Source organism: Rhinolophus sinicus, linkage group LG02 (assembly GCF_036562045.2).
Source record: "Rhinolophus sinicus isolate RSC01 linkage group LG02, ASM3656204v1, whole genome shotgun sequence".
In the NCBI taxonomy this organism is placed as follows: Eukaryota; Metazoa; Chordata; class Mammalia; order Chiroptera; family Rhinolophidae; genus Rhinolophus; species Rhinolophus sinicus.
In genome coordinates, this window is record NC_133752.1 from 44,976,868 (window position 1) to 45,004,551 (window position 27,684).

A 27,684-nucleotide genomic window follows, 5' to 3' on the forward strand; every position below is an offset into this window, starting at 1 on the left:
ATTCCTGCATTGAGATCTATTCTCTTTATCTTTGGAATTGTAGTCCTGTCCATTATCTCTTAAAAACATGTGTATATAAAAACTCGAAGACAGAGACAGTCAGACTGGATTAATGTGCAAGACCTAACTATATGCTGTCTTTAAAAAAACAAAATAAAATAAAATAAAATGAAACCCTCTTTAATTATAAAGACAAAGAAAAAAAGTATATGAATGGAAAAAGATATACCATGCTAACATCAATCAAAAGAAAGCTGAAGTTGCTATATTCATATCAGGCAAAGCAGATTTCAAAACAATGAATATTATCAGGGAAAGAGAATGACATTTTATGATGTTAAAAGGAAGGATCCATCAAGATGACCCAACAATCTTAAATGTGTATACACCTAAAATAGTTCAAAATACATGTAGCAAAATTTATAGGACCAAAAGAAGAAATAAGGAAACCAACAATGAAAATCAAAGATTTCAACACTATTCTCTCAGTAATTGATAGAACAAGTAAACACAAAATCAATAAGATGCATATATATATGCATATATATATATAGATATAGATATAGATATAGATATAGATATAGATATAAAATATATAGAATATCTGAACATTGTCAACCAATTTAACCTAACTGACATTTATAAAACACTCAACCCATCATCAGCAAAATACATTCTTTTCAATTGCACACAGAGCATTCACTAAGATAGACCATATTCTAGGCCATAAAAGAAATCTGAATAAATTTAAGAGCTCTAAAACCATACAAAATATGTACTCTGACCCAGAATATTAAACTAGAAATCATTAACTGAAAAAATATCACTAAAATCCCAATAAATTTGGACATTAAACTATACAGTCCTATATAACTCATGAGTCAAACAAAAAATCATGAGAAACTACTTTGAACTGAATACAAATAAAAACACATACAATTAAAATTTATGCAACACAATTAATGCTTAAAAGGAAATTTTAAGCATGAAATGTTTATTAGAAGAAAGTGGCTAATCAGTGATTTAAAATTTCACATCAAGAAACTGGAAAAATATAGTAAATTAAGCACAAAGTAAACAGGAGGAAATAATAAATATAAGAGCACAAATCAATGAAACAGAAAAGAAAACCAAAAAAAGAGTAAGAAAAACCAGTGAAGCCAGAAACTTTTTTTTTTGAAATATTAGTAAAACTGATTAACCTCTAGCCAGTCTAATCAAAAAACAAAGAGAGGGATAGTACTGTATGTCAACTATAATTTAATATATATACAGTCATGGGATATGGAGTACAGCATAGGGAATAGAGTTAATTGTAATAGATATGTACGATGCCAGAGGGGCAATACATTGGGGGTAGGGGGTTATCACTTTTTGAGTGGTGAAATGTCTAACTATTATATTGTTTTGTACACCTGAAACTAAAAAACAAAAAGAAAGAAAGAAACAAAGAGAGAAGGAACAAATTACCTATATCAGAAAAACAGATCTTACAGACATGAAAAAGATAATAAGAGAATACTATGAACAATTTTATACCAATAAATTTGACAATTTTGGTGAAGTGGACAAATTCCTTGAACAACACCAGCTATGAAAACTCACCTAAGATAAAATGGATACTCTGACTAGTCCTACATCTTTTTTTAAAAATTGAATCTGTAACTAAAAATATCCCCACAAAGAAAACTCTATGTGCAGATAGCTTCACTGGTGATTCTATCAAACATTTAAGTTAGAAATAATCACCTATAATAAACCTGTATGTAATATAGACAAACTCTTCCAGAAAATAGAAGAGGGAACACTTCTCAACTCATTTTTTGAGGTAGACCTTACCCGCATAAAAAAATCAAAGACATTGCAATAAGAGAAAACCAATAATCCTCATCAACAAAGAGGCACAAGTCCATTTCAAATTTTTAGAAATCAGAAGCAGTGATATATAAAAATTACCAAGTAAGATTTCTTCCTGGAGTGCAAGGTTGGTTTAATATTCAAAAATAATCAATGCAATTCACCGTCTTAACGAAATAAAAATGAAAAGTCATACAAGTGCTTCAGTAAGTTCAGAATAGCATTTAACGAAATTCAACTCATGATTTTTTAAAAATCAGTAAATACCAGTAAATTAAAAACATCAAAAATATCAGGGAACTTCCTCAACTTGATAAAGGGCATTCAAGAAAGACCCACTGCTAACACCACACTTCATAGTGAAAAATGAATATTTTCCCTCTAAGATCAGAAACAAGGTAAGGATTTCTACTTTTACCACTTCTATTCATAATTGTATTAGAGTTCATTCAGTGAAAAAGGCAAGAAAACGAAATAAAAAGCATACCAATTGTGAAAGAAGAAGTAAAACTGACTTGGTTTATAGACAACATTATCACTTATGTAGAAATTCCTAAGGTGTCTACCAAAACAAACATGCAACTAGAACTATTAAAAGAGTTTAGCAGGTGAGTCAAGATCGATATATAAAAAATTAACCATATTTACTACCAAAAATTTGGAAATTTAACGGTTTTAAAATACCATGTGTAGTAACACCAAAAATACGAAATATTTAGGAACAAGATAAGTGCAAGACCTGTACACTGAGAAGTATAAACTATTACTAAGAGTAAGGACCAAAAAAAAAAAAAAAATGGAGACCTACATACCACATTCATAAATCAAAATTTTAATACTATTAATAAGATGTCAATGCTCCCCAAATTGTTCTATAGAGTCAATGCAATCCTAATGAAAATCCCAGCAGGCTTTTTGTTAAAAACTAAAAAGCCAATTCTTAAATTTATATCCAAAGGTCAAGAACCTAGAACAGCCAAAACAATTCTGAAAAAGAAAGACAAGATTTATACTATCTGCACTACATATTTTCAAGACTTACTATAAATATGGTAGTAATCAACATCTCAACAGCATGATTCTAAGAAGATACAAAAGCTTCATAATTTGATTTCATCTACATAGAATTGTAGACAAGTCAAAATTATACAACAAAAAGTAGATGTACGGGCAAAACAGTTGACATGAGAACGGATTGACTACAAAGGGGCACAAGAGATGTGTTATGGGTGAAAGAAATGTTCTCTATCTTGACTGTGGTGGCTGCCTGATTCTCTATGACTGTAAAAATTCATTAAATTGTACACTTAAAATTGGTGAATGCTATTATATGTAAATTATATGTCTATGAAGCTGATTTTAAAATAAAGCACACACTAAAAAATATGGATTCACCATATATAAGACTGTTTATAAATATTAGGGGTGGAAAGATAAATAAGATACGGTTCTGCACTCAAGTTCCCTCTGACTGAAGCAAACAAGGCATATGAACTGATGTTACCTCACAGTGTGATCAAAGAAACATCTGCAGGCCACTAATGGTAGCCCATCTGAGAGGCATCTAATCCACCCTGCAAGTGGGGGAGATCTGAGAGTTAGGTAAGGCATCTTGGAAGAGGTAAAATCCAAGATGTGCCCTGAATGATAAAGAGCTAGTCATCCATCCATCCATCCATCCACCCACCCACCCATTCACTCAAACAGACTCAGTCTATAACAGGAGACAGATTTAAAGATTACATCATATCCAGGTAAATCCAACAATAAAATTGTGTACAGCACATTATGAGAGGACATTGTGAGTTACCATACCAGCCTAAGAGGGCCAAGGGACAGCTCCCTAGGAGTCAACACCCAGAATGGAGTCTTCAAAGCAGTGACTCACAACAGAAAAATGAGCATCAGAATCTCTTAGGAAACTTCTTCTAAACACATATACCTGGACCCATCCCAGCCCTTGAATCAGAAAATTTAGAGTGAAAGACCAGGTTTCTACATTTTTAAAAAGTTGTCCAGGTGATTCTGATGTTAAGAAACACTACATTGAAAAGCTTCATGACTCTGGATTTGGCTATGATTTTTTTGGCTATGACACCAAAGGCACAGGCAACAAAAGAAAACACATAGACAAATTGGACTTCATGAAAATTTTTAAAATTTGCCCATCAAAAGACACTATCAACAGAGTAGAAATGCAACCCACAGAATGGGAGAAAATATTTGCAGCTCATATATCTAGTAAGTGAATAATAACCAGAATATACAGAAAACTCCTAAAATTCAACAACAAAAAAGCCCCAAACAACCCAATTCAAAAATGGGCAAAGGACTTAAATAGATGTTCTCCAAAGACAATATATAATGGCCAATAAGCATATGGCAAGATTCTCAACATCACTAATCATTAGGGAAATACAAATCAAAACTCCCACCCATTAGGATGGCTACTATCAAAAAAAAAAACAGGAAATAACCAAGTGTTGGTAAGAATGTTGGGAAGTCAGAACCCTTGTGCTCTATTGGTGAGAATATAAAATGGTACAGCCCCTGTAGAAAACATTATGGTGGTTCCTCACAAAAATTAAAAATAGAATTACCATATGATCCAGCAATTCTACTTCTGGGTATATACCCAAAAGAATTGAAAGCAGAGTCTCAAAAAGACGTTTGTACATCTATGTTCTTAGAAGTACTATGCACAATACCTAAAACACATGTAATCAACCAAAGTATCAATTGATGAATGAATAAACAAAATGTAGTATATCGTACCAATAGAATGGAATATTATTCGGCCTTAAAAAGGAAGGAACTTCTGACGCATGCATAACATGGATGAAACTTTTTTTTGTGGTTATCTTATTTCACTTAGCATAATTAAGAATGTTATGCTAAGTGAAATAAGACAATCACAAAAAGACAAATACTGTATGATTCCCCTAATATGAAGAAGTCAAAATCACAGAGACGGAAAGCAGATTACTGATTGCCAGAGGCTGGTGGGAAGAGGGAAGTGGGGAGATATTGTTTCAGTTTTACTAGATGAAAAGAGTTTTGGAAATAAATGGTGGTGGTGGTAACTCAATATTATGAATATACAGTACTTAATACTACTGAACTGTACACTTAAAATGGCAAGGATGGTAAATTTTATGTTGTGTGTATTTTACCACAAAAAAAACCAATGCATTGATTCTGAACTTGTTATATACATGGAGCACCCACTATATCCATAATAATAAAATAGTCAACACTTACTGACTGCTTCCTATGTTTTAACTGCTTTATATGTTTTATCTCATTTAATCCCCACAACAACCCTATCAGGTAGGCACTCCAACAGATCTTCATTTTTTAAAAATATCTCAAGCTCTCATACTCTGCTAGTGAGAATGTAAATGGTGCAACCACTTCGGAAAATAGTTGGCGGTTCCTCAAAATGTAGAGTTTACTCTATGACCCAATAATTCCAGTTCTGAGTATATACCTAAGAAAAATAAAAATATATATGCACACAAAAACTTGTGCACAAATGTCCATAGTATCATTATTCATAATAACCTAAAGATGGGAACCAAAATGTTCATCAATGAAAACAAAATGTGATATACATGTACACATGTACATATACATATACACACACAAAGGAATATTATTTCACAATAAAAAGGAAATACTGATACAACATAGATGAAACTTGAAAACATTATGCTAAGTAAAAAGAAGTCAGTCACAAAATACCTCATATTGTATGATTCCATTTACATGAAATGTCCAGAATAGGCAAATCTATAGTATAGAGACTGAAAGTAGATTAGTGGTTGCCTAGGGTTAGGGTTTGAAGGATGGGGAGGAAAGAGTTGAGTGACTAATGGGCTTGGGGTTTCTTTTGGGGGTGATGAAAATGTTCCAATTCGATTGTGCTGATGTTGCATAACTGTGAATATGCTAAAAACCACTGAGTTGTACACCTTAACTGGATAAACTGTATGGTATGTGAATTATATCCCAATTATTAAACAAATATCTCTCAGGTGGAAGATGGGCACGAACGAGTCAGCAGGCTGTTGTAGCTACACAAGTGCAATTACCTACCACAGATGTAATCATACGGCTTCTCATTCTGGAATACTTACAGTTGTAGGATTACAAATGAAACTCCCTACATATTTGGGTAAAGGGACTAACACACTGTAGGATGTCAATATTCAATATATTTGGGTCCCTAGTATCAACAATATATTTCCAACTGATTTCATAAACACTTCTCCCAAAGTAAATCCAGCACATCTGCTGCAGGAGTGCAGGCAGTACTTCTAGGGGTGACCTTCGTCTCAGCAGCTTCACATCTATAGACATGCAGCCCATTGCAGGCCACCAGGCAAACGCTAGACAGCTGAAGCCGTGTGAGCCTGTCTAGAAATGAATTCTATATAACAGCCAAAGGAAAGAAAAAAAAATCAAATAATTGTTTTAAATAAAGTTTTGGCATGATTTGTTTTCAGGGAGCTGCAATTAACTTTTTTATTGAGGTATAATTGACATACAACATTATATTAATTTCAAGAATACACAACATAGTGATTCTATATTTATACACCTGTATACAGTTGTCCCTTGAACAACACTATTTTGAACTGTGCAGGCCCACGCATATGTGGATTTTTTTTCAATAAATACTGTAAATGTATTTTCTCTCACTTATGATTTTCTTCTAGGTTACTATATTGTAAGAATACATATACATATAATATGTGTTATACACATATATAATACTTATACAAAATATGTGTTAATCGACAGCTTGTGTTATCAGTGTAAGTTTTGAGGGAATCAAAAGTTATACAGATTTTCAACTGCACAGGGGTCAATGCCCCTAATGTGCACATTGTTCAAGAGTCAACTGTACTGAGATGTGAGCAGCACAATAAATCTAGTTAACATCCCTCACCATACATAGTTACAAAAATTTTTTTGCTTGTGGTGAGAACTTTTAAGATCTACTCTCTTGGCTACTTTCAAATATATAATAGGGTATTAACTATAGTCACTACGGCGTACATTACATCGCCATGACTTATTTATTATATAACTGGAAGTTTGTACCTTTTAACTCCCTTCACCCATTTCACCCAACCCCCCACCCCCACCTTTGGCAACCACCAATCTGTTCTCTGTATCTATGAGCTCGTTTTGGGGTGTTCTGTTTTATTTTGTTTTTAGATTCCACATATAAGTGAGATCATATGGTACTTGTTTTTTTCTGTCTTAGAATTTCACTTGACTTTATTTGTACAAATAAGTGACTCTATACATCTTATGAAGTTAACTCTTTGGCTTCTTTTCACAATGTAATCATTCATTTATTCAAAAGATAATTATTGAATGCTACATTTATATGTGCTAGAAACTATTCTAGGTGTTGGGGATACAAAACAAAGCCCTGATCCTCATGGAGCTAAACAAATATAAGAGAGAGACAGAATATATCAAATAGGGCTAAACTATGAAGAAAAACAAAGCAGAGAAAGGAAATAAGGAGATGTTAGGGGAGGGGCAGTGGGAAATAACAGGTTAGTGAAGGGGTTGGGGGTGACGGGGTGACCTCAAGTTTTTTGACCTGAAGACTGGAACTGCCATTTACAAAAATAGAGAAATACAGCAGGGAGTAGGTTTAAGGGACAAAGAAAATCAGTTTCCCTTGGGATATGCTAAATTTAAGATGCCAGTTATACATTTAAGTAGACATCAAGTCTGGAATTTGGTGGTTGAGGCTGGAAATAATTTATGAATCAACAGTATAAAACTGGTACTTAAAGCCTTACCTTATGACTATCGGTTATAATATGTTTTTTCAACCTATTTCCTAGAGAATGAGTAAGCTGTTATCGTCATTTTGCCATTAAAAACAGTGCTGCAATAAGCATCCTTAGAAATATTTCCTTACGCTATATATTAACATTTTATTTATATAAGGAAACTTCCTAAGAATAGAACTGCTGATTCAAAACGACCATTTTAAATTTTACTAAATACGGCCAGTTGATTTACAAAAAGATTGCAGCAGTTCACGCTTCCTCAATCAGCATATGACATGCCCCTTTTCCAACACCAATGAGCAGTGGCTATAACTCTCTGAAATTTTTTTGCCAATCAAATGGATGAAAAAAATGGTATCTCATTTTAATATTCATTTCCCTGAACATATCTGCACACTAGTGACCACTCTAGTGTAGGCATGTAACCCAGACCTGGCCAATGAGACAAAAGAGGATGTACGCTGGGGGCTCCCTGGGAAAGATCCCTCCCACTTTGAAAGATGACACAAGAGAAGAAACCGCTTCCTGTCTACCTTTTAGTACAGCTGTGTGAGGATGTGATGCCAGCAGTTGTGGCAGTTACCTGGTGACCATGACGGGGCAAGCCCAAGGAAGAAAGCCAACAAACTAAAGATGGCAGCACAGAAAGATGGGAAGTACCTGGCTGGGAGCTTGATTATGTCATTGTGCCTATGATGTAACCAATCCTAGAAATGTCACTATGGACCTCTGATGTGAGATTATAAGTTTTACTTATTGTTCACTCCATATTTAACTCAGCATTCTGTCACTTGCAGCTAAAGCACCCTGACTGATAGAGGCCCACAAAAAAAAATTTTTTTTTTAAAGCAGAGATCAGATGGGTTCTGATTCCAGAGCGCAGAATGCAGGAAGGAAAACCAACTACCTTGTTTCAGGTCATCTACAGCCCTGTCCAAAGAGTCACCCCATCAAATCTAACTGGAAGCCGAAAGTAACTGCCCACGGAATTCAGCTGAGCTCCGCAGCAGTGGATTGCACTCTATTTTCTGAACCTGTGCAAGATCAAATCACCTGGCTGTTACCAAACCAGGCAAGTCCTCTAGGAGGAGTCTCACCAAAGCAGTGCTTCGTGTGCTTTGATGTCCACAGTGGCCTAATCTGCTTCCCCTATCTTTGCGAGTTTGGACCAGAACGCTAGAGGTAATGTTAATCATGCATAGAGATAAGATTTGGGGGAGAGGGTGCCAAAAAATGTATACCAGTGGACACTTTGGTCAGCCTTGCTCAGGCAGTAGTTCGCAGTAATCAGAGGTGCCTGGAAGCTGACAGTCACCACCCTGAGCACCTCTTGTAATTGCAGAAGTCAAACGTGACTTGTATTCATCTTTTGTCATCTATATATATTGAGTATTACAATTTCAATACAGTTTTCCTTTCTTAAAATGTGTGTACATTTTTTTGGCACCCTCTGTATATATGCATGTCTATATGTGGATCATCAGTTTTTCCAGAGTGCCCAACATATGCAAGTTACTTTCTTGGGACAAATAAGGTAAAGGACTCCAAGAAATTGAAAATAAAGAAAACAGTCAATCGTTTAAAACTCAAACTGTAAAAAGGAACATAATGTGTGACATCTCTTAATGACCCTAGCTTATAACCTCTCCCTCCCCTGAATGTACAGGCGTACCTCAGAGATATTGTGGGTCGGTTACAGACCACAGCAATAAAGTGAGTCTCACAATAAAGCAAGATATCTTTTGCTGGTGGATGGTCTTGCCCTCAATTGTAAAAAGCACAACATCTCTGAAGCGTAATATAGCAAAGTTCAATAAAACAAGGTGTGACTGTGTGGGGGCAGAGCCCCAGAAAGTAGTTTACAGGCTCTCGGCCTCACGTGGAGGGGTGCTGGCTCGGGTAGTAGATGGCCATCAGCTGTGGCTGATTGGCCGTCAGCTGTAGCCATTGAGCCATTAGCCACTAATATAACTGCTGTGGCTACAAAGGAGAGTGGAGGAGAGTGAAAGAGAGTCGTCGGTGGGTTGCAGACAAAACGGACAGCAGGTCGCACGTCCAGTGAACCCAGCCTCCAGTGAGACCGTAGTGGTATGACTCCCCTACCTATGGCTCCGTGGGTGTTCCTTTTTGGCCTCACCATATCCTGCGTTCTTGTATGGGGAGCGGGAGCAGAGACCCCGCAGGCCTCCCCGCATGACAAACTGTATATGCCATTAATCAAATCCTATGGTGTTAAGGGAACCTATAAAAATGGTAACACAGTGTTTATATGTATATGAATATACTATATATTTGTAATGAATTTATTTGTTAACATGCTGGAATAGTAGGATCCAAAATCCACAACAGAAAGTATTAACACAAATTACTACTAATAATAACACCTAGCACAAACTATTGTGCTAGCTATTGAGTGCTTACTTTGAGCCGGGCATTTTTCCAAACACCTGATATGCAACTTATTAAGTCCTCACAACCCTAAAAGAGGTAGATATTATTATCCACGTTTTACAACTAAGAAATCCAAAACACAGAGAAGTTAAGCAACTTTCTCAGAGTCACACAGCCAGTGTGTGGCACAACCAGTGAGTGGATTCCAACCCAGGAAGTCTGGCTCCAGAGTCCATGCTCGTATTCATTATACTGCCTCCATAATTAGCTCACTCTAAATTAAAATCATTCCCAACAATGATCTCAACTGCTGTGAGTCATTTAATAATTATAATAGAAATCACAATACATGTCTTAACAACAAGGGAAAAAACGATTCAATCTGCAAGGCTATGAGATAGTATATCTGCTGAAGAGTTACCAAAGAGTTCAACGTTTCATTCTATCTATCATAGGATAGCTACTCAGGAAGACCAAGATTCCAGTATCTCTTGAACTATAAAATACCAGCTGACTCGATATACCCCATCCAGACTGATAAATTTAGAAACATTTCACCTATCCTAGATCTATCAAGATCACAGAGCGCCAAGCTAGACAAGAGATCATCAAAATCGCCAAACTACGAAATTGTTATTGCAACACAAAAACTCAGAACTAAAGGGTGAACGTCTTAAAACCACGGAACATCCTGGAACACTGACAAGGTGACTAAAGCTGCCCCTTCTCCGAACTGCTCCGAGATCGCTCCCAAGCTCACAAACCACAACATAAAGTTGACCTTTCTATGTGGGTGGGTGTAAAAGATGAGATTGGTTAGAAATCAGAATTCAGTGATGTGGGTGACCTGGTTTGGACCTAACTCTTCACTGCAACTCTGCATTTGACACACTTAGAACCGTCATCACTTGCCTGGCACATGGTGAACTGCACCCTGTAACCTTAACAGGAGCACATGTTCCATTCCCACCCAGCCTCTAAACTCCCAGAGGGTAGGCTCCGTACAAAAGGCGTTGTGTTCTGACAGGATCTAGAACAAACGAGGAGCCTCCTAGTCTAGTCACTCAGTAAATATCTGCTAAATCAAGGACTGGTTGATAAGAAGAAGTCAAGGAAATCAAGGAACAAAGAACAAGAGGCAAATTGCGAGGCAAAATGTTATCGGCCTGAGATGCGAATTATCATGTGTCCTTCTCCAGATTATCTGGTTCTCAAAAGAGCATAAAAGAACAGACCCATAGTCATCTCATGATTTTAAAGATGAAAGGACAATTGTTTCTCCATACCTTTAATCAAAGCACCTTGATCATCTTAGGTATTTAACCAGTAAATTAAAGAATACAAGCTGCTTAGTGGACAAGTTTATATCCTTTTTTTCTTCTATAAGGACTGAGCGGTAAACAAAACAAAACAACAACAAAAATAACTGTTTGAGAATTAAATTTTATTGGGCTTTCCCAATAAGCCTGAGGTTTAAAAAGATGACCATGGACATAATTCTAGGATTGTTAAAACCAAAGTGTCTGTCAGTACCCAAGCAAGACTCAAACTCAAATCCCTTTCTTTTTCTCTTTTACATATACTTAGGATATCATACTGACCTACTTTGCAGAACTATCATGAGGATTAATCAGCTTAAAAACGCTAAGCACAGCAAGATGAAGAAAGCTTATAATATGTATTTGTATTTACAATTAACAAATGAACTTAGTCTCTTGTATCACAATGCAAACCACTATGTTATTACTTAAAATATTGCAAATTTTTTACAGTCACAAATAGCACCTCACATTAAAGAATACGTTCACTAATAAGTATGTATTTTCTAAAACATTCAAATATCTTTAAAGAAAATAGGCTGAGTACCACAGACAGAAATAAGTAACTTTTGATTAACCATACCAGAAAATAAACTTACTAGATGACATTTGCTCCTGAGATCCAGGCCTCTGAACCAGAAAGCTGCCCACTCACTACCATTATCTTCATCATCAGAAAGGACGGACGTGCAGCCTCCCAGACCACCTACCATTCCTAATGAGAAAGGGATGGGACTCCTAATAAGCGCCAAATTGAGATCTGAACATTTCCTATGGCACCTTCTGCCTTTATATCAGTTATGCCCATGGAAACATTCACTTCAATAACAGGAAGTCATTATAGGATTTCTTCTAGTTCCTTTCAGCTCTGCTAGTTTGCTTTTCAGCAAAAGCTGATTAACATGACAGAGTTACTGAGTCTTTCAGATGCCCAAGAGCAAACTGCTAAGCTAGTTCAAAGTGTTACTTCTACCAGGGTTAGCAGCAACCATAGCTCTGGGAATTGAGGCTTTTGAGATGTTCTGCTTTATAAATCTCATTTATCAAACAGCAGGAGAGCTGTTACATATGGTAATGGGCATTATGGAAATGCTTAGACTGAATACAAAATGTGAATGTGAATTGGATTAAATTACCTGCAAAGAAGAGAAAAACTAACTCAGGAGGAAGTAAAAGGAACCAATCATAGATATGAATCAAACAGGGGTGCACAGAAATGTTAGCGTCTACTTATAAATTGTTACCCTTGGGGTTTACCATGAAAAGGTTTCCTGGAATGTCTATGCAGAATTTTAAAAATTGCAACATAGTCAAATTAGATAACTAAATAACTGCACCTGCCACAATTCTTGTCCACTCAAGATAAGAAGAAAGGTTAGAGGAGGTTTACAAAAATTCAGACAGCCCTAATAATACAAAAATTAGTTTATGCTAATCCCAACAAATATGGGAAATTAGAGTATGTCTGGGCAAAGAAGAACTTTCTGTTTAGCTGAAAAGCATTTTTGACAATGGGGCTGGGTAGGAATAAGAGAAACATGGTAAACTGATGTAAAACTTTTTAAGTTTTTCCGTGGGGCAACTGGTTTCTGTTTTAATTTAATAAAATATTTTTAGATTTGCTTAATGTTTTGTAATAGATTAATCATTTTACTTATAAAAATCATCAATTAGATAAAAACTCATGTTTTGTTTGCTTGCTTTACTTAAAAAAAGAGGGGGAAGAGGCATAAAAGTCTTCCTATAATGCAGCTCTGTAACTGTATGTCTTAGGAAACCGTATGATGAATTCATGGGCAAAAACATGAGGAAATTAGCAATAATCCTACAATGTCCTAACAGCTGAAACTATCCCTGATTTGGGGGGGGGAGATAAAGTTGATATCACAATATAAGGGTGAGGATGAAGGAGAGAGAGAAAAGTTATATGGAAGAGATTGGAATATGCAAAAAGAGTTACATCCAACACTTTTTCTACGAAGCTGGATGTTGAGTTTAGTTGGGGCTTTGATATTCTGACCATGAAAAATGCTTCTGGGAATCACAGGCCTCTTTGCCCTTGGCCGAAGCACAAATGAATGAGTCACGGACACACCTAAGCTAGAACCCTAGGCTGCCTGACACACCGGGAAAATATCTGGGCCTGCCTTACCAGGAGTTTCAGTACTGGATGCGTCCTTGAAACACCCTCTCTCCACCACACAGTATTTGGTCACATAAGAGCAGTACTAAGGAGAGAAATGAGAGCACAAGGAAAGCACGGTAGCCTCAGGAGCAACAAAAGCATTTTGAAACTATTACATGTTCTCAAGAAGGAAAAAAAAAAGAAACCCTTAAAAGCATTGTGGGGTGTTTTATATCACTGCTCAGGTACAGTACGGCTCCAAATATATGAATTCATGCACCTTGTTACTGTGCCAGTAAGAGACGAAGTATAAAATATCAATATAACCTGATACCTGACGATTGGCAGGACAGACCCAACACACATGTTCTAACAGAAAAGTCTCATCCTGTGTACTGCCTACACTACCACCTTCCACATGTTCTGCCCCCCTCTCTTTAATCCTTCATACCACAGTCCTTTGGTCTGGGCACTGATGTCCACTTGAAATCTCAGACTTGCCCATTTTCCCCAGAAACCTCCTCTCTGAGGAGGAGGCCTGCTACCAAGCTCCCTCCCCAAATTCCACAGGGTTCCGTGGGGGTAGCATTCCTGGGAGCCAGGACCAGCACAGGCCACCTGAAACAGAGTCTGCCTGTCACTGCCTTCCCCTCCACGCCTAGAAGCATTCCAGGTCACAGTTCTAAATAAGCACATGTAGAAAACAAGCTCATTCTCTCTTTCCCACTCATTAAAAATAAACCCAAGGGCACCCAGATTTAGAACACACCTACCAATGAAAAAGTTAAAGGAAGAGAGGGAGGTGCCCACTCACATAATCTTCCCATTCACAGAGGCACTATTCCACAGCTGCTATGGAGTTTATAATTAACAGACAAGCTTAACCAACAGAAATTTCTGGATTCCATTGTAATTTACACTAGAACCTTGTTTATTCTAAATTTAGATTACAAGCATGGCTGGATTCTGTGGTTGAATCTGCAGGCTTTGGCACACCTCAAGTCTCTTGCAAACACAGCCTTGCCTACAGGAAGCGGCTGCAGGCTGACTACGGGGCTGGCCAGACCCCACGTACAGGCAGAAGCAGAGCGCTGCTCCTCATTCCCAGGCCCACGAACCACCCACTACTGGCTCCAAGGAGCTATGCCAGGAGGCTCCACTGGAAGAATGTCAGAATACACTCAGATGTGCTCACCATGGTGGGTGGTTTCCACAGATCTTTGCCCTTGTGAGACTGCAAGCAGTTTGCTTCCTTCCTCACCTGCCACCCTAGGTGGAATCCTCTCACTCCAGGTTCTAAGGCAAAGGAGTCCTGCAATGAAGTGCAATGAGGTATCCTGAGCAAACAGGTCTGCTGGGATGCTGCCTGACAGAAGGCCAAGTCCCAGAGAACACAGACAGGAGGGCAACCCTCACAGGTTACAGGTAGCTTTGTGGAGTCTTCTTTAGCATTTGAATTGACCTCATCAAGCGCTACACTAGAACAGGAAGTCTCCTCCTTTTACAGGAAAAGGAACTGAGGCTCTGAAATACAGAATCAGAGAGGGGTAACACCTCCACTGGGTTTGTCGGACTCCAGAGTTCACCCTAACCATTTGTCTCTGCAGGAGTAATGGAAAGATCTCTTCCTGGTCTCCAAAATACTCCCTTCAAAGGGTGGCCAGGGTAAATACAAGTCCTTTGAGACCACTGTTGTGAAGTGAGCCTTAAGCATCTCTAAGTCCTGGTGGCATGTTGACACTCCAAAGGAAGGAGCATGCCGGGGCTGCACCTGCCATTAACCTCTCTGGAGGCATTAGTTGTTGGACACTGGCTCTCACCTGAGGAAACAGCAAGAGTAGGAGCTTCATGTAAGACACAAGTAAATCTTAACAGAAGGAGGGGAAAGAAAACCCTGGTCTTTAACCTTTTCTAACATGAAAACCATTTTTAACACTAAAAAAAAAACCTTCCTGCCACCTCCATAATAGCTCTATATTATACTCTTGTTTTATATTAATTGGAAAAACATACTGAATAGGATTTACTAAGTCAATGTATGAATTGGTGGCACTGCTCGTTGAATTTGTATTTTCGTGAACAACATGATCTACTTACATTTGAAAACCTGTAGCATCGGTTGCATTGTACACATAAAGGTGTACCTATGGACCATGCTACAAATCCCTTCCTTGAAATCCCAAGAGCCCAGGGCCCACAGGTTAGGAATCCCCTGGCTAGAACACTGGGTACGGCTCCAGGCGAGTAGGCCTGCTGGGGTGTCCCAGGGAGGGCTCCCATGAGGGAACCAGGAGGTAAGAATGGGGGAAAAGGCCACATATCATACCCCACATACTTCATAATTCTGTTTAACAACAGCGCTGCAGCCTTTTATCCAGTGGTCAATGGAGAAATTAATGATGAGAAATTAATACTGACGTTTGGGGAGGGGAACTATGGAACACAGTCACTTGCTATGGGTGGGAATAAATATGAAAGAAGAGGGAGACAGTGTCACAGAAAAAACTAGTTCAATCTGACACCAAATTGACTTGCCTAAATAAACACAAAAGAGTAAAACCATCCAGAAGAAACAGCAAGGCTGTTCTTTCATGAAACTTCTGTATCATGATTTGATTTGGAGTGAATAAAAAATGACAAAGAAATGGGCAAGTAACAAAGAAAATGGCTCGTGCCCATGTTAGTATGAAAAAACAGCATGGTTACAGTTTAAGACCCCACCTTATCATTTCTCATCAAAAGGAGACTCATTTAAATATCATCACCACTACTTATAACGTAGCTGAAATCCAAGACTGAGAAAGTACCTCATAGATCTACATAACATACACATATACTGAAGGTTCTTTAAAGAGAAAAAGTTGGAAAAAGGAACATTCAAACCAATAGCCTTTAAATACACATAGCAACTGTTATAAATCAATGAAAGACACTAAAACTTAAAGAATCTAACTAGCCCCCTACCTTTGCAGTTCATCCTCTCTCCCTCCCCTCCATCAACAGTCTCAGCACACTATTCAGCTTTCCCTGAACGAGGGCTGCACCATCATACCCACGCCTGGATCACGGGGTACACTCAGGTGTGTGCCATAAGCTTGTGTTCCTACCACATACATACATTCACACACACACACACACACACACACAGAGTCCTACTCATGCTTCCTACTCAGCCCCCAAAGGCAGAACGAATTCCCTCTCCCTTATTCCCCCAGTATATTCCTCAACTTACTTCACACTGGTGCACTAGAGCCACATCATCACTATCATTCACTTCCTACTCACAACACCAAGCCCAGTGCTTAGCCCAAAATGCTGAACAAAAGCATGTTGCAGAAATAAGCAAATGAATAGGCAGTTAGGAGGAAAAATTAGGGGAAAATGCTTCTGATAGCGATTGTATGAGAATTACCTATTTACAACATGATCACAATGTCTTAGCATTCAACTACTGGAGAAAAATCTACTTCTCTAACTAGAAACTAACTAGTCGACTTCTGTCCCCTGGTAACTGAGATTACATATGTTGTCTAATAAGATGAAAAGAGAAAAGTCTGGTTTTGCATCAAAAGGTCTACATTAGACACTAAGGTTCCACACAGAAGGGGATCCCTGCACCATTCAAAGAGCCTCCCTGAAAGATAAACGTTTGACGAGGAAATCTTCCACCAGTACCCCTCCCCCCCCTTAGCCTTTCTCATCAGCCATCACGGCCCGACGACGGGCTGCACTCACCTGGCTTGTTTCCTTCCCTCTCGTGGCCCAGCTGCCCCTTGGTATTCAATCCACAGGTGTAAACCTCCCCATCCTCCAGCAGGAACACCGAGTGGTTTCCTCCACAGGCCACTTCCTTGACACTTCTGTCCGATATAAATCCACACACCTGGGGCTCGGCCACAATCCCTCGCAGGCTGGTGCTGATCCCAGGTTGGCCCAGAGACCAATATCCCCAACATAACATTGTTCTTATTCTTCAGGGACTCATGTAGCCTAGAAGAAAGTTTTGTTACAAAAAAAAAATTTTGAAAAATAGGTCAGAGAAAATCACATTAAGTAAATTTAATCAATTATTAAAAATAACCACGCCCTTAATATTCTTCAGATACACTGCATCTCAAAAGAATACATATTAATACAAAATAAACAAAACAGAAACAAACTCATAGATACAGAGAATAAATTGATGGTCGCCAGACGGAAGGGGGGTTGAGGGGATGGATAAAAAAGGTGAAAGGGATTAAGAAGGACATATTGCCAGTTATTGAAAACAGTCACAGGGATATAAAGCACTAGGAAATATAGTCAATCATGTAACAACTATGTAAGGTTTCAGGTGGGTACTGGACTTAAAAGGGTGATCACTTCAAAGGGTATATAACTGATCACTTCAAAGGGTATATAACTGTACACCTGAAAATAATATAATATTGTATGTCAACTCTAAGTGAAAAATAAATTTTAAAAAAATTTAAAAAGAAAAAGAAAACCAAACATATGTCCACACTAAAACTTGCACACAAATTTTCATAGCAGCATTATTCATAATACCAAAAGGTGGAAATAATCCAAATGTCCATCAGTTGATGAATGGATAACCAATATATGGTATTTCCATACAACTAACCGTTATTTACTACCTAAGGTACCGTGTTTTCCCGAAAATAAGACCAGGTCTTATATTAATTTTTACTCCAAAAGACGCATTAGGGCTTATGTTCAGGGGATGTCATCCTGAAAAATCATGCTAGGGCTTATTTTCCGGTTAGGTCTTATTTTCGGGAAAACACAGGGGTAATGCTCCCTGATTTACTCTTTGAACTCTTTCCGAAAAAGCATGAAAAGACCCAAAATAAAATATAAAACTAAATCTCAATTTGCTGTCTTAACCAGAAATTTCTGCTTCTTCTTAAGATTGTTATTCCTTGCCTATAGTCTAGAATTAAAAAAAAAAAGTTTCAATGTTTTTCTGTGAGTTAACTGCAAAGGGAGGAGAGATAAAATGAAAAGTGGGGGTGGATACACATTTAAAAAGACCAGTAAGATCACATAATCTACTCATAATTTAATTTTCCCAATTTTCTAAATTGCTATATCCACATTAATACCTTTTTTTTCATTTTTAATGTTTAATGACTTTGTCTTCTCTCTCCTACCAATACTGATGTAAGCAACATCATAGGGCTTACTATATACCAGTCACTGTGATAAGCACTTTATATCATTATCTCATTTTATCTGCACACCAACCCTGTGCCATAAGTACTATTTTTGGCTTCATTTCAGATAAAGCAAGGTTCAGAGAGATAAAGAAGCATGCTAAAGGTCACACAGCCAGAAAGAGCGAGAACCAGGCTATGAATCTGGTAGGTCTGATGCCAATGTCCATAGTCTTATCCAGTGGGCTACCCCGCCGCCCAAGTTGATTTATGTCACCTACAGGAGCAAGAATACAAAATATACTTGCAGAATGACTAAATCATAGTCAGTATACACTACAGAATGCCCTGCAAACTTGAAAATAAAACTGCCCTTTGAGAGTGAAACTCATCAGAATTAAGAGATAATAGATGACATTATGCAGCTGTGGCAGTAAGCCATCCCCTTAACCAGCCAAGTACAATGTGTCTAAAAATATGGCATCAAGAAGCTAAGATTGTACGTCTACACAAAGATCCACAAACAGTGCTCAAAGTGGCTTTATACATACTGAACAAAATGGCAACAACACAAATACCCATCAACAGGAGCATGGATAAACAGATTGCAGTATATTTTTACAATGAAATACCACTCATTAATAAAGGGGGGTGTAGAGGCCATGCTGAAATGCACTGAATGTAATAGAAAGCTGCAACTCAACATGGTAGCAACCTTTCTGAAGAATAAGATTAGTTTCAAAAAAATTACTCAAGGGTGTTGTCGAATGCTTTTTTGTCTGTCTAGTACCTATTCCCAAGTCCTTCATTGCCTTGTAATAACTCTACCCACTCTTGCAGAAGGGTGATAATGACCCTGGCCAAACCAATCAGAGAACACCCCACCCCTAAGCCATACACATGACCCACACCAAACCAATCAGAGAACACCTCACCCCTAAGCCATACACATGACCCACACCAAACCAATCAGAGAACAACCCAGCCCTAAGCCATACACATGACCCACACCAAACCAATCAGAGAACAACCCACCCCTAAGCCACTGTGATTGGTGCAGGGATAGGGTCACACTTCCAACTGAGCCCAAGTCCTTCCCCATTAAGTCCCATTGAGCTCTGACAAAAGAACGCCTTTTGCCTCTGAAGGATAACTGAGGCTACCAGAAGCTACCTTCCTGCCAGATGGAGGACACCTGTAAGACATTATGAAGCTACCAGCCACAGAGGCTCAAAGACAATAGACAGAAAGAGTCCCAATGATGTCGATTGCGCCAGGGATCCCCCCTTGTCTAGTGCCAGCACCACCACCTTCTCTCTTCCTAAGTACTGGTTGTTTGTCATTATTTGCAGATTCCTACTCGTGAATTTGCCTACTCACTAAAATTTACTTGTAACTCCCAAATCAATGCAGGGAACATTTCTGCAGTCATTCCCTGCGCAAACAGGTGAAAAATCTGAATCACCCTACACGTGTATTCTGAGCTGAAGTCAAAGACGATGATGCTCTGCCTTCCTGTGTCACCTCTCACACTGTAAACAAGTGCTGTTTTCACAATCTATTTACTGCCATGCTTTTCACATTTTCATATTTTTTGTTGGTAATTTTACTGTATAAAATGCCCCCCAAGTATAGAGCTGAAGTACTATCTATTAGGCATTAAATGTACCCAGCCACTGGCCTTGCTTAGATTCCATGATTAATAAGCAACCTTAAATGACTTGGTTCCCAAGGCAGATGGTACTTTGGGGAAAGAACACCGTGACCAGCTGGCCAAAGCACCCCAGGCTTCTTGGCATTTCTACTTCTCATTATTATTAATTATTAATTTGGCATCCTGGATCTATCATCTTCTTATAAGTTTGTTTAGCATGGGTCAATCTTAAAAGTCAGCTGCATTCTGGGTGCTGTGGCCAACCGCAAGCCTGAGTGAGCAGCCTGAAGTGTGGCCTCATTGTTTACTGACTATTAGAAACCATTTCTGAAACAAGATAAATAGGACTATTGTTGAAAATCCTTCCCACCTGAGTTATAGTAATGGCATCTTCAAATAGTCGAATAAAAACTACTTACTAAGAGAAGTAACTAAATGGCAAACACAAATAAGCTATCTTCCTATGAATGGATTATTAACCCTAATAGGAAATCTAGTTTAGGTCATAATGCTGTCCAAAACTACAGCAGGAGGCATTAAAATCATCTAGCTTTCAGGAGAGAAGTTCAGTACGTTGAAAAGAAGCCAGCCATTAATACAGCTTTCACTTAACAGTACACTCTGGTGGAACCCCCAAATCTAGTAGCTACTGGTATCCATGAATTTAAAGACTAGCTTCCGCAGCGCTCTTCGTCACTTGGCATTGATAACCTGGGTCCTCCCACCCATTTTTCCTTACTCTTTGTCGCTCTCTGGCTTCTCAAAGAGTAAAATCTTTTATTTAACTTCAAAACACACAATTATGAAAAGCACTATAGAAGAATAGGTCCAAGATGGGAGATTAAAATATTCCCTAAAAGAGTAAACAAACAAACAAATAAGAAATGCTAAAGGAAGTTCCTTTAGGGAATTGGTACCAGAAGGAAACTCATATTCCCTCGGGAATGAATGAAGAACATTAAGAATGGTAAACAACTAAAAAAGTAAAAATAATAAAAAAATAAAGGCCTGCACTGTGGCTCAGCACCAACACAAAAGGGACAAAGACGGATCCCTCAGGGTCACACCTGGTACTTTTCCCAGTCCCTCTACTCATCTATTTTTGGTGAAAGATTCAGGATAATCTTAACAGGGCTTAAGTGTCAAAAGGACTAAAGTTCAAGCCCTGAATGAACCACATGTTAGCTGTGAAACCCTGGGGAAGATATTTAACCACTCTAAGCCTGGCTCCTGGTTCTAAAGTAGGGAAAAGAGCGACAGGGTTGTGAGGGCTATGAACTGAGTGAATACAAACAGTGCCTAGCATGGTGCCGGCCTAAGTGACCAGTCACTGTCTGGTACTGCAGTCACCGTTACTCCTACTCCCCGGGGTCTTCTCTGAGACCTCAGCATACAGGACAGTTCCCCAAGGAGTCTGGGGGTGAAGTGTCTGGGGAGGGGGGTGACTTTCTTCCTGTGGTTAGCATTAACTTGTGTCCCAAATCTGCACGACAGCAAAGCAGGACTACCACCATACAGTCATAAGTTTCATGAAGGGAATTCAAAGTTGCTAGGAGAAAGTTTTTGCATTTTTTTCTTTTAAATTCTGGGATGGGCCAAGAGGTAGATAAGCCTTTTTTTATCTTTCCTAGTGAGTTGACTGCAAAAAGACAAGCGGCAGTTCCTAAACTTTGTCTTCTTAATCAGACTATGCACTCAGCATCCTAACAATGGATTGATGCTTATTCCTTTATTTGAAACCTAAATAACACTCAGGCAGGACTTCTAATCTCATTTACAATAGGAATAAGCTTCTTTTCAAATATGCTTACAAGCCATTACCTGAATGGTGTGTGGGGAAAGGGAGGTCTTTTTCAATAGCAGGAAAAGGCAATGTCCAAGGCTTCAGTTCTAGCAGGCACTCCGCAAATCCAAGCTTTAAATAAATTTGGAGCCAAAAGTCCATGCAGAATTAACTCCAATAACAAAGAGTCATTCTAATAACATGCTTTATTATCAAAATTTTTACTACCATATGCAAAAATGGCACAGAAGGGAACGAGAAGTTTTCAACAATGTGAATCCACTCCTCTCTATTTTCTCTTTCTCCTTCCCTTCAGCTCGACTTTGGTCCTCTCGCCCTTATAGCCAACCCTGGAAATATTCCTACCCCTCCCCTGATGATCCCTGTACAGGCGGAGCCTTCTTCACTACCTGGCGCTGAGCATTGTGAAGCTAAACAAATGATCTCGCCACTGTCTGCAGAAGCTGTGGGCAGCCTTCAAAAGACCTTGGCCAGACTGGCAAGAACTGAAAAGTCTAACAGTGCCAAGGCAACGACATACATGTAGAGCATCCAGACTCTTCCACACAGCTAGTGGGAGCATAAATGGGCATAAGCACTTTGGGAAAAACAAGTGGGCATTCTCTAGTGAAGATGCAAATACCCCACAGCACAGCAACTGCACTGCTAGGCGGATGACCAGCAGTGTCTAACTTGTCAAGCTTTTGCAATGCTCCTGCACCACGTTGAGAACTAGAGACACAAACAAGCGCAAAACCTGGAAACGGAGAACTTTCTGTGCTGATGGAAATGTTACATCTCTGCACTGTCCAATATGGTAGCCACTGGCCATGTAATGTGGTTAACACAATTGATGAACTGAAATTTTAATTTAATTTTAATTAATTTTAATGTAAGTAATCAGATATCATTAGTGGCTATCTTACTGTATAATGCAGTAAAACATTCAAAAATAGATGCCCCAAAATATATGCACAAGAATGTTCATTTCAGGATTGTGTGAAATACATAAAACAAAAAAACAATCCAAACGTCCATCCATAATAAAACTGGTAAACCTTCGCACATGCGTACAACAGTGAAAAATAAATGAATTCCATCTACAAGCATCAGTAGCTAAATCTTAGAAATGGTGTTGAGGTGGGGAAAGTCACAGAACAACTGAGAATATGATGCATTTTTACAAAGTCCAAACACAAGTATAACAAGTATTTGGAGATAAAAACATTAGTGGTGGTAAAGCTATGAAGAAGCAAAACAATGATCAATACAAAACACAAGGTAATCATTTTGGGGGCAGCAGACATGGAGGGTACAGTCTGGAAGGAGCACAAAGGGAGTTTCAATAGTATGGCTGACGTTCTGCTTTTGTCCTTTTGTTGTTTCTTAGCATATATATTACATATATTATTTTATGCTTACAAATACTTCACAGTAAGAAAAAATGAAAACTATAGGATCCTTGTTCCTTGTATTTCATCCACCAAGTGCCTGTCCATACGCAGACTGGGAGCTTCTCTGTGGAGGGTACCGGGTTTTACACATCTTTGTATCTCCAGTTCTCAGCATAGTGCAGGAGCACAGTAGATGCTTAGTAAGTGCCTAATGAACTGAATCCAAACATGAGAAAACCAGAACTCCCACAATCTAAATTTGGAAACAGTTTTGTTTTCCAAGTAGTATTAAATAAACATTCCCTATGCAGTGACAAAAAGTAATAAATTGCTCCATTTTAAAATGCACTGTCCTCTCATGACATCTTAGCAGATCTGAAAGTAGAATACCTTTTACCATCGAAGCTGTCCTTAAATAGTGGAGGTTCTCAATGCTAGAATTGAGAAATGTAAGCCAATGAAGGAAGGACTAAGCCTCTTCTGTTCATTTCTCTACCACTAGAGACTAGGATAGTGTCTGGTACATAGCAGGAGCTCAATAAATAGTTGTTGAATAAAGAAATATTTACTATTACTGTAAGCCTACTGTGTGTCTGAGTCTGGGCTAAAAACTTTACATAGATTAAATAATTTGCCTTTAAAATGACTCAAGGCTTAGCAAGGTTAGGTCACTTGCCCAAGAACATGTAATTAAGTAACTGAAATGGAAACTAAGTGGCTAAGGCAGGATTCCAACCTCATCTATCATACTCCAAAGTCCATGCTCTTAAACATGATGCTATATACCATCTTTCAAGTAAAACGAAGCCAAGCCACACTCCATCTCCAATTTGAAAATAAATTTTTAAAGAAGATGTTTCACACAGTAAGTGAGCTCATATTAGCTGAATCACTGGCCGTGTTTATAAGCAACTACAACCTATGCTAGCCAGAGACGGGAAGGGTGAGTAAAGCAATCTCAACCAAGTTAGCCAGACTTTCCTCCATGTCCACCCTAACTTACAATAAAACTAGTTCACTTATTGATTCAGACACAGAAACGCATGCCCCTGACACCAGCAAGTACTATTTCTAAATGTAGAAAATGTCCAAAGGGGACAGAGTTATATCATGAAAGGAATCATCTTATTAAAGAGACCTTAAAAGTCCATTTAACCGAACCTCTAGGCAAGACACTTACATTCCTAACCTCATTGTAACGGCAGCTGAGGCCTTCCAAGGCCAAGTAACTTTGGTCCTCTGAGAAGTAAGTGGTTGAAGCAGAGACCAGAAATTAGGTCTCCAGCCTCCTGGGTTCCCCTGGTTCACTTCACTACATCACAGCAAAAGAAAGTCACTAAGGATTTGTTGAGGACCCTTTCTAGGCAGCTGTACTAACCCTGAGTCCTTTACATAGGTTATCTTGTTGAATCCTGTTATCAGTTTTGTAAGTTAGATATTATCTCCACGTATAAGATGAGGAAACTGAGTTTCAGAGAAATTAAGGAACTCACCACAGGTCACACACTTGGCATTTGGACTAGAAGCAAGAATGGCTCCACCTCACCTTGCAGATCTGCATGTTAAAGAAATAATAATTAACAGTAGTACGAAACTCTACAAAGTACTTTCTCTACAAAGAAACAAAATGTTATTAAAAACAAAATGAGAAATAAACTTCTGAAAATAAGAATATCTTTAAATTATGCAAGCTTGAATAGTCCAATAGTCCCCAAACATTGTATCTCAAGAGTGGAGTTTGGTTAAATGCCAACTAAGATAACCTCTAACCAATTATGAAGATATCACCTCTAAAAGTGAACTAGAGACATAGACAGCACCTTTAAAAATTCCTGGCATTTGTAAAACATATAAAAGTAAAATTCAATTATGTTTACATTTCCCATTTAGGTTAAAAAGAGAAAATTTTGAAAAATAATTAAATTTGTCTATTCCTTCATGTTTTCCATGTAGCACACACATTATAGCTTATTTTGTCACAATTGTTTTTGAGACTTTCTCATATCTTTCCTTCCTTCTCATCACCACATCCTCTTTGGTACAAAACAAGATGAGGGAGGGGTGTTATCACTTTGTGAGGGGTGTAAATGTCTAGTACATTGTTTTGTACACCTGAAACTAATAAAAAAACAAAAAACCAAGATGAGACTGAGAGGCACCTATAATTAGTCTCTAATTAAATCTCTCAAAAGTCCTGCATGATGTAAGATATTATCATAACTTTATTTCTATTTTATATAGAAAATCCCAATCATTTTGGAGACTATTACTTTTATTTCTGAAACTGAAGCAAAACTATCTTGTCTCTCCAGTAGGGGTGCAACTCTCATCATGTATTTAAAAATGTTTATTATTGTGCAAATCTTAAGAAATTTAAATCTGTTACTCAGAATGAAATGCTATAACCAATGGCTCCAATCACACCATTTGGAACATTTTGGATATTTTGGGTTTTTTTTCAAATAAAAACCCAAGTGCATACTGAACAAGTAAAACTACATGCTAATCAATTGTTTCTTTTTTTGATGTCAAAAGAGGAGTTTCCCCAAAGAGGTTCCAAATCTTCCTCCTTGACTCCTGCATACTTTCTCTAAAAGGTTCCTGGGCTCAGACAATGTATATAGTTCATCTATTTTGCTTTAAAAGGGGGTTAAATATATTACTCCCCTTTTCTAGTTTATAATGTCATTCCCCTTCCCCCAGGGAGTAAAAAAAAAAAAGGGAACATCACAGTAATCTGCCTAAAAACAAGACATCCCTCTCTAGTCACTGAATTTTAAAAAGGCTGTTTAATCCTCATTTTCACTTTTCTTTCTCCTCAGTCTGGAGTTTAAAATCAGCTCACTTGATGCTATCAAGTCATCAAATGAAAGGTTCTAGAAATAGCTTTCTATTTGTGGAAAGAGCCAGAAGACACAAAAATGGGAACTCTTAAATCGTCTTTCCTAAAGCATTCCGTGTGTAACGAACGCAAGCAAAATCTTGGAAGGCTTAGCTCTGAATTTAAGGTACTCCTTAATGGAGATGACTTAAAAGCTAAAGTAACACGTAATCCGAAAAGAGCCAGAAACAGCGAGATACCAACGGCAAAGTTCAATTACATGTACCCAGAATCAGGGCACAGTGGCTTCAGGTGCTCTCCACAGCACTCCCTGGCTCATCTGTTTCAGGTTACACATGCTCTGCTGTCAGTTGTCCTGGTTTGCCCACTCCACACATTTACAAATGACTCAAAGTGCCACCTGCCCCCGAACGTCCCAGCAGTTCCAGCTACTCCCGCGCCCATCCGCGTACTTACGTGCGCGCGCGCGCGCGCGCACACACACACACACACACACACACACACACACACGCACACACACGTGTCCACACACACCCTCGCCCCGGCTCCGCTTAAGAGGCGGACTCCTGCGAGGCTAGCCCCTCAGGGCCTCAGCGAGGTGGGTGGTGCCGGGCGCCGCGGCCCCACCTGCGCTGTCACCGCGGACGCCGAGCCCCGCGTCGTCAGCGCAAACTCCTCGCGACCGCCGGGGTTCCCCCAAACGCGGAGGCCTCGCCGGCTCCCATTTCGCTGGGAAGCGTCCGTGCCCCTCCCAGCCAGGGTGACTCCGGAGCCCCAAAATTTAAATAGGGGCAGACGAGGAGGCAGGGGAGGATCCTGTTTTTGACTTTCTGCGTCGCAATTCCTCCTGGATTGCGGGCACCCGAGTAGGGGTCGGGGGCACTCCCATTTTTAAAGCTGCTTCCGGCCTTTCCGGGCGCGGGAGCTCTTGATCAGTGAGCCCCGAGAATGTCAGGGAGGCGCATGCCAGGCCGAGGGGCGCCCCGCAGGTACTGCAGGCACCGCGCCCCGACCTCCCGGTGCGCCCGGCCCCAGGTCGTCGTGGGAAGGGACCTGCAGCCGCAGCTGCCCCGCCAGGAGCCGCGCGCTGACAGCGGTGCCCAGTGGAACGCGGCGGCGGCGCTGCTGCAGCTCCCCTTTCCTCCTCCTTGGAATCCCGGCCCCTGCCCCACGCACCTTGGCTGCAGCCGAACCGCTGCTTGGGATTCCGACTGTGACAGCCCCTCTGGCCCGGCTCGGGGTTTCTCGGTTTTCGGCGTCACAATAATAAGGAAGTTTCCCCGCAAGCCTACGGGCGGCGGAATGCGCCGGCTGAATGACTTCCCACCCGGCCAATGGACG

The 27,684-nt window shown here is 39.2% G+C and overlaps 1 protein-coding gene across 5 annotated transcripts in view; it reads right to left on the bottom strand.

Annotated features, from left to right (window-relative positions):
- HERC3 (HECT and RLD domain containing E3 ubiquitin protein ligase 3) overlaps nt 1-27,653 on the bottom strand; it is a 98,040-nt gene extending 70,387 nt beyond the window's left edge. For 3 of the 5 annotated variants that reach the window (XM_019741102.2, XM_019741103.2, XM_019741105.2), the window contains exons 1-3: nt 27,520-27,653; nt 24,995-25,056; nt 17,250-17,504 (exon numbers count right to left, since the gene is read on the bottom strand). In XM_019741102.2, the coding sequence (XP_019596661.2) occupies nt 17,250-17,475 (226 nt within the window). In that variant the 5' untranslated portion in view covers nt 17,476-17,504; nt 24,995-25,056; nt 27,520-27,653. Of the gene's footprint in view, nt 1-17,249; nt 17,505-24,994; nt 25,057-26,608; nt 26,737-26,970; nt 27,454-27,519 lie in introns of those variants that run through there. The other 2 variants (XM_074323616.1, XM_074323614.1) reach the window with 2 other exon arrangements.
- Nucleotides 27,654-27,684: the final 31 nt, after the last annotated feature.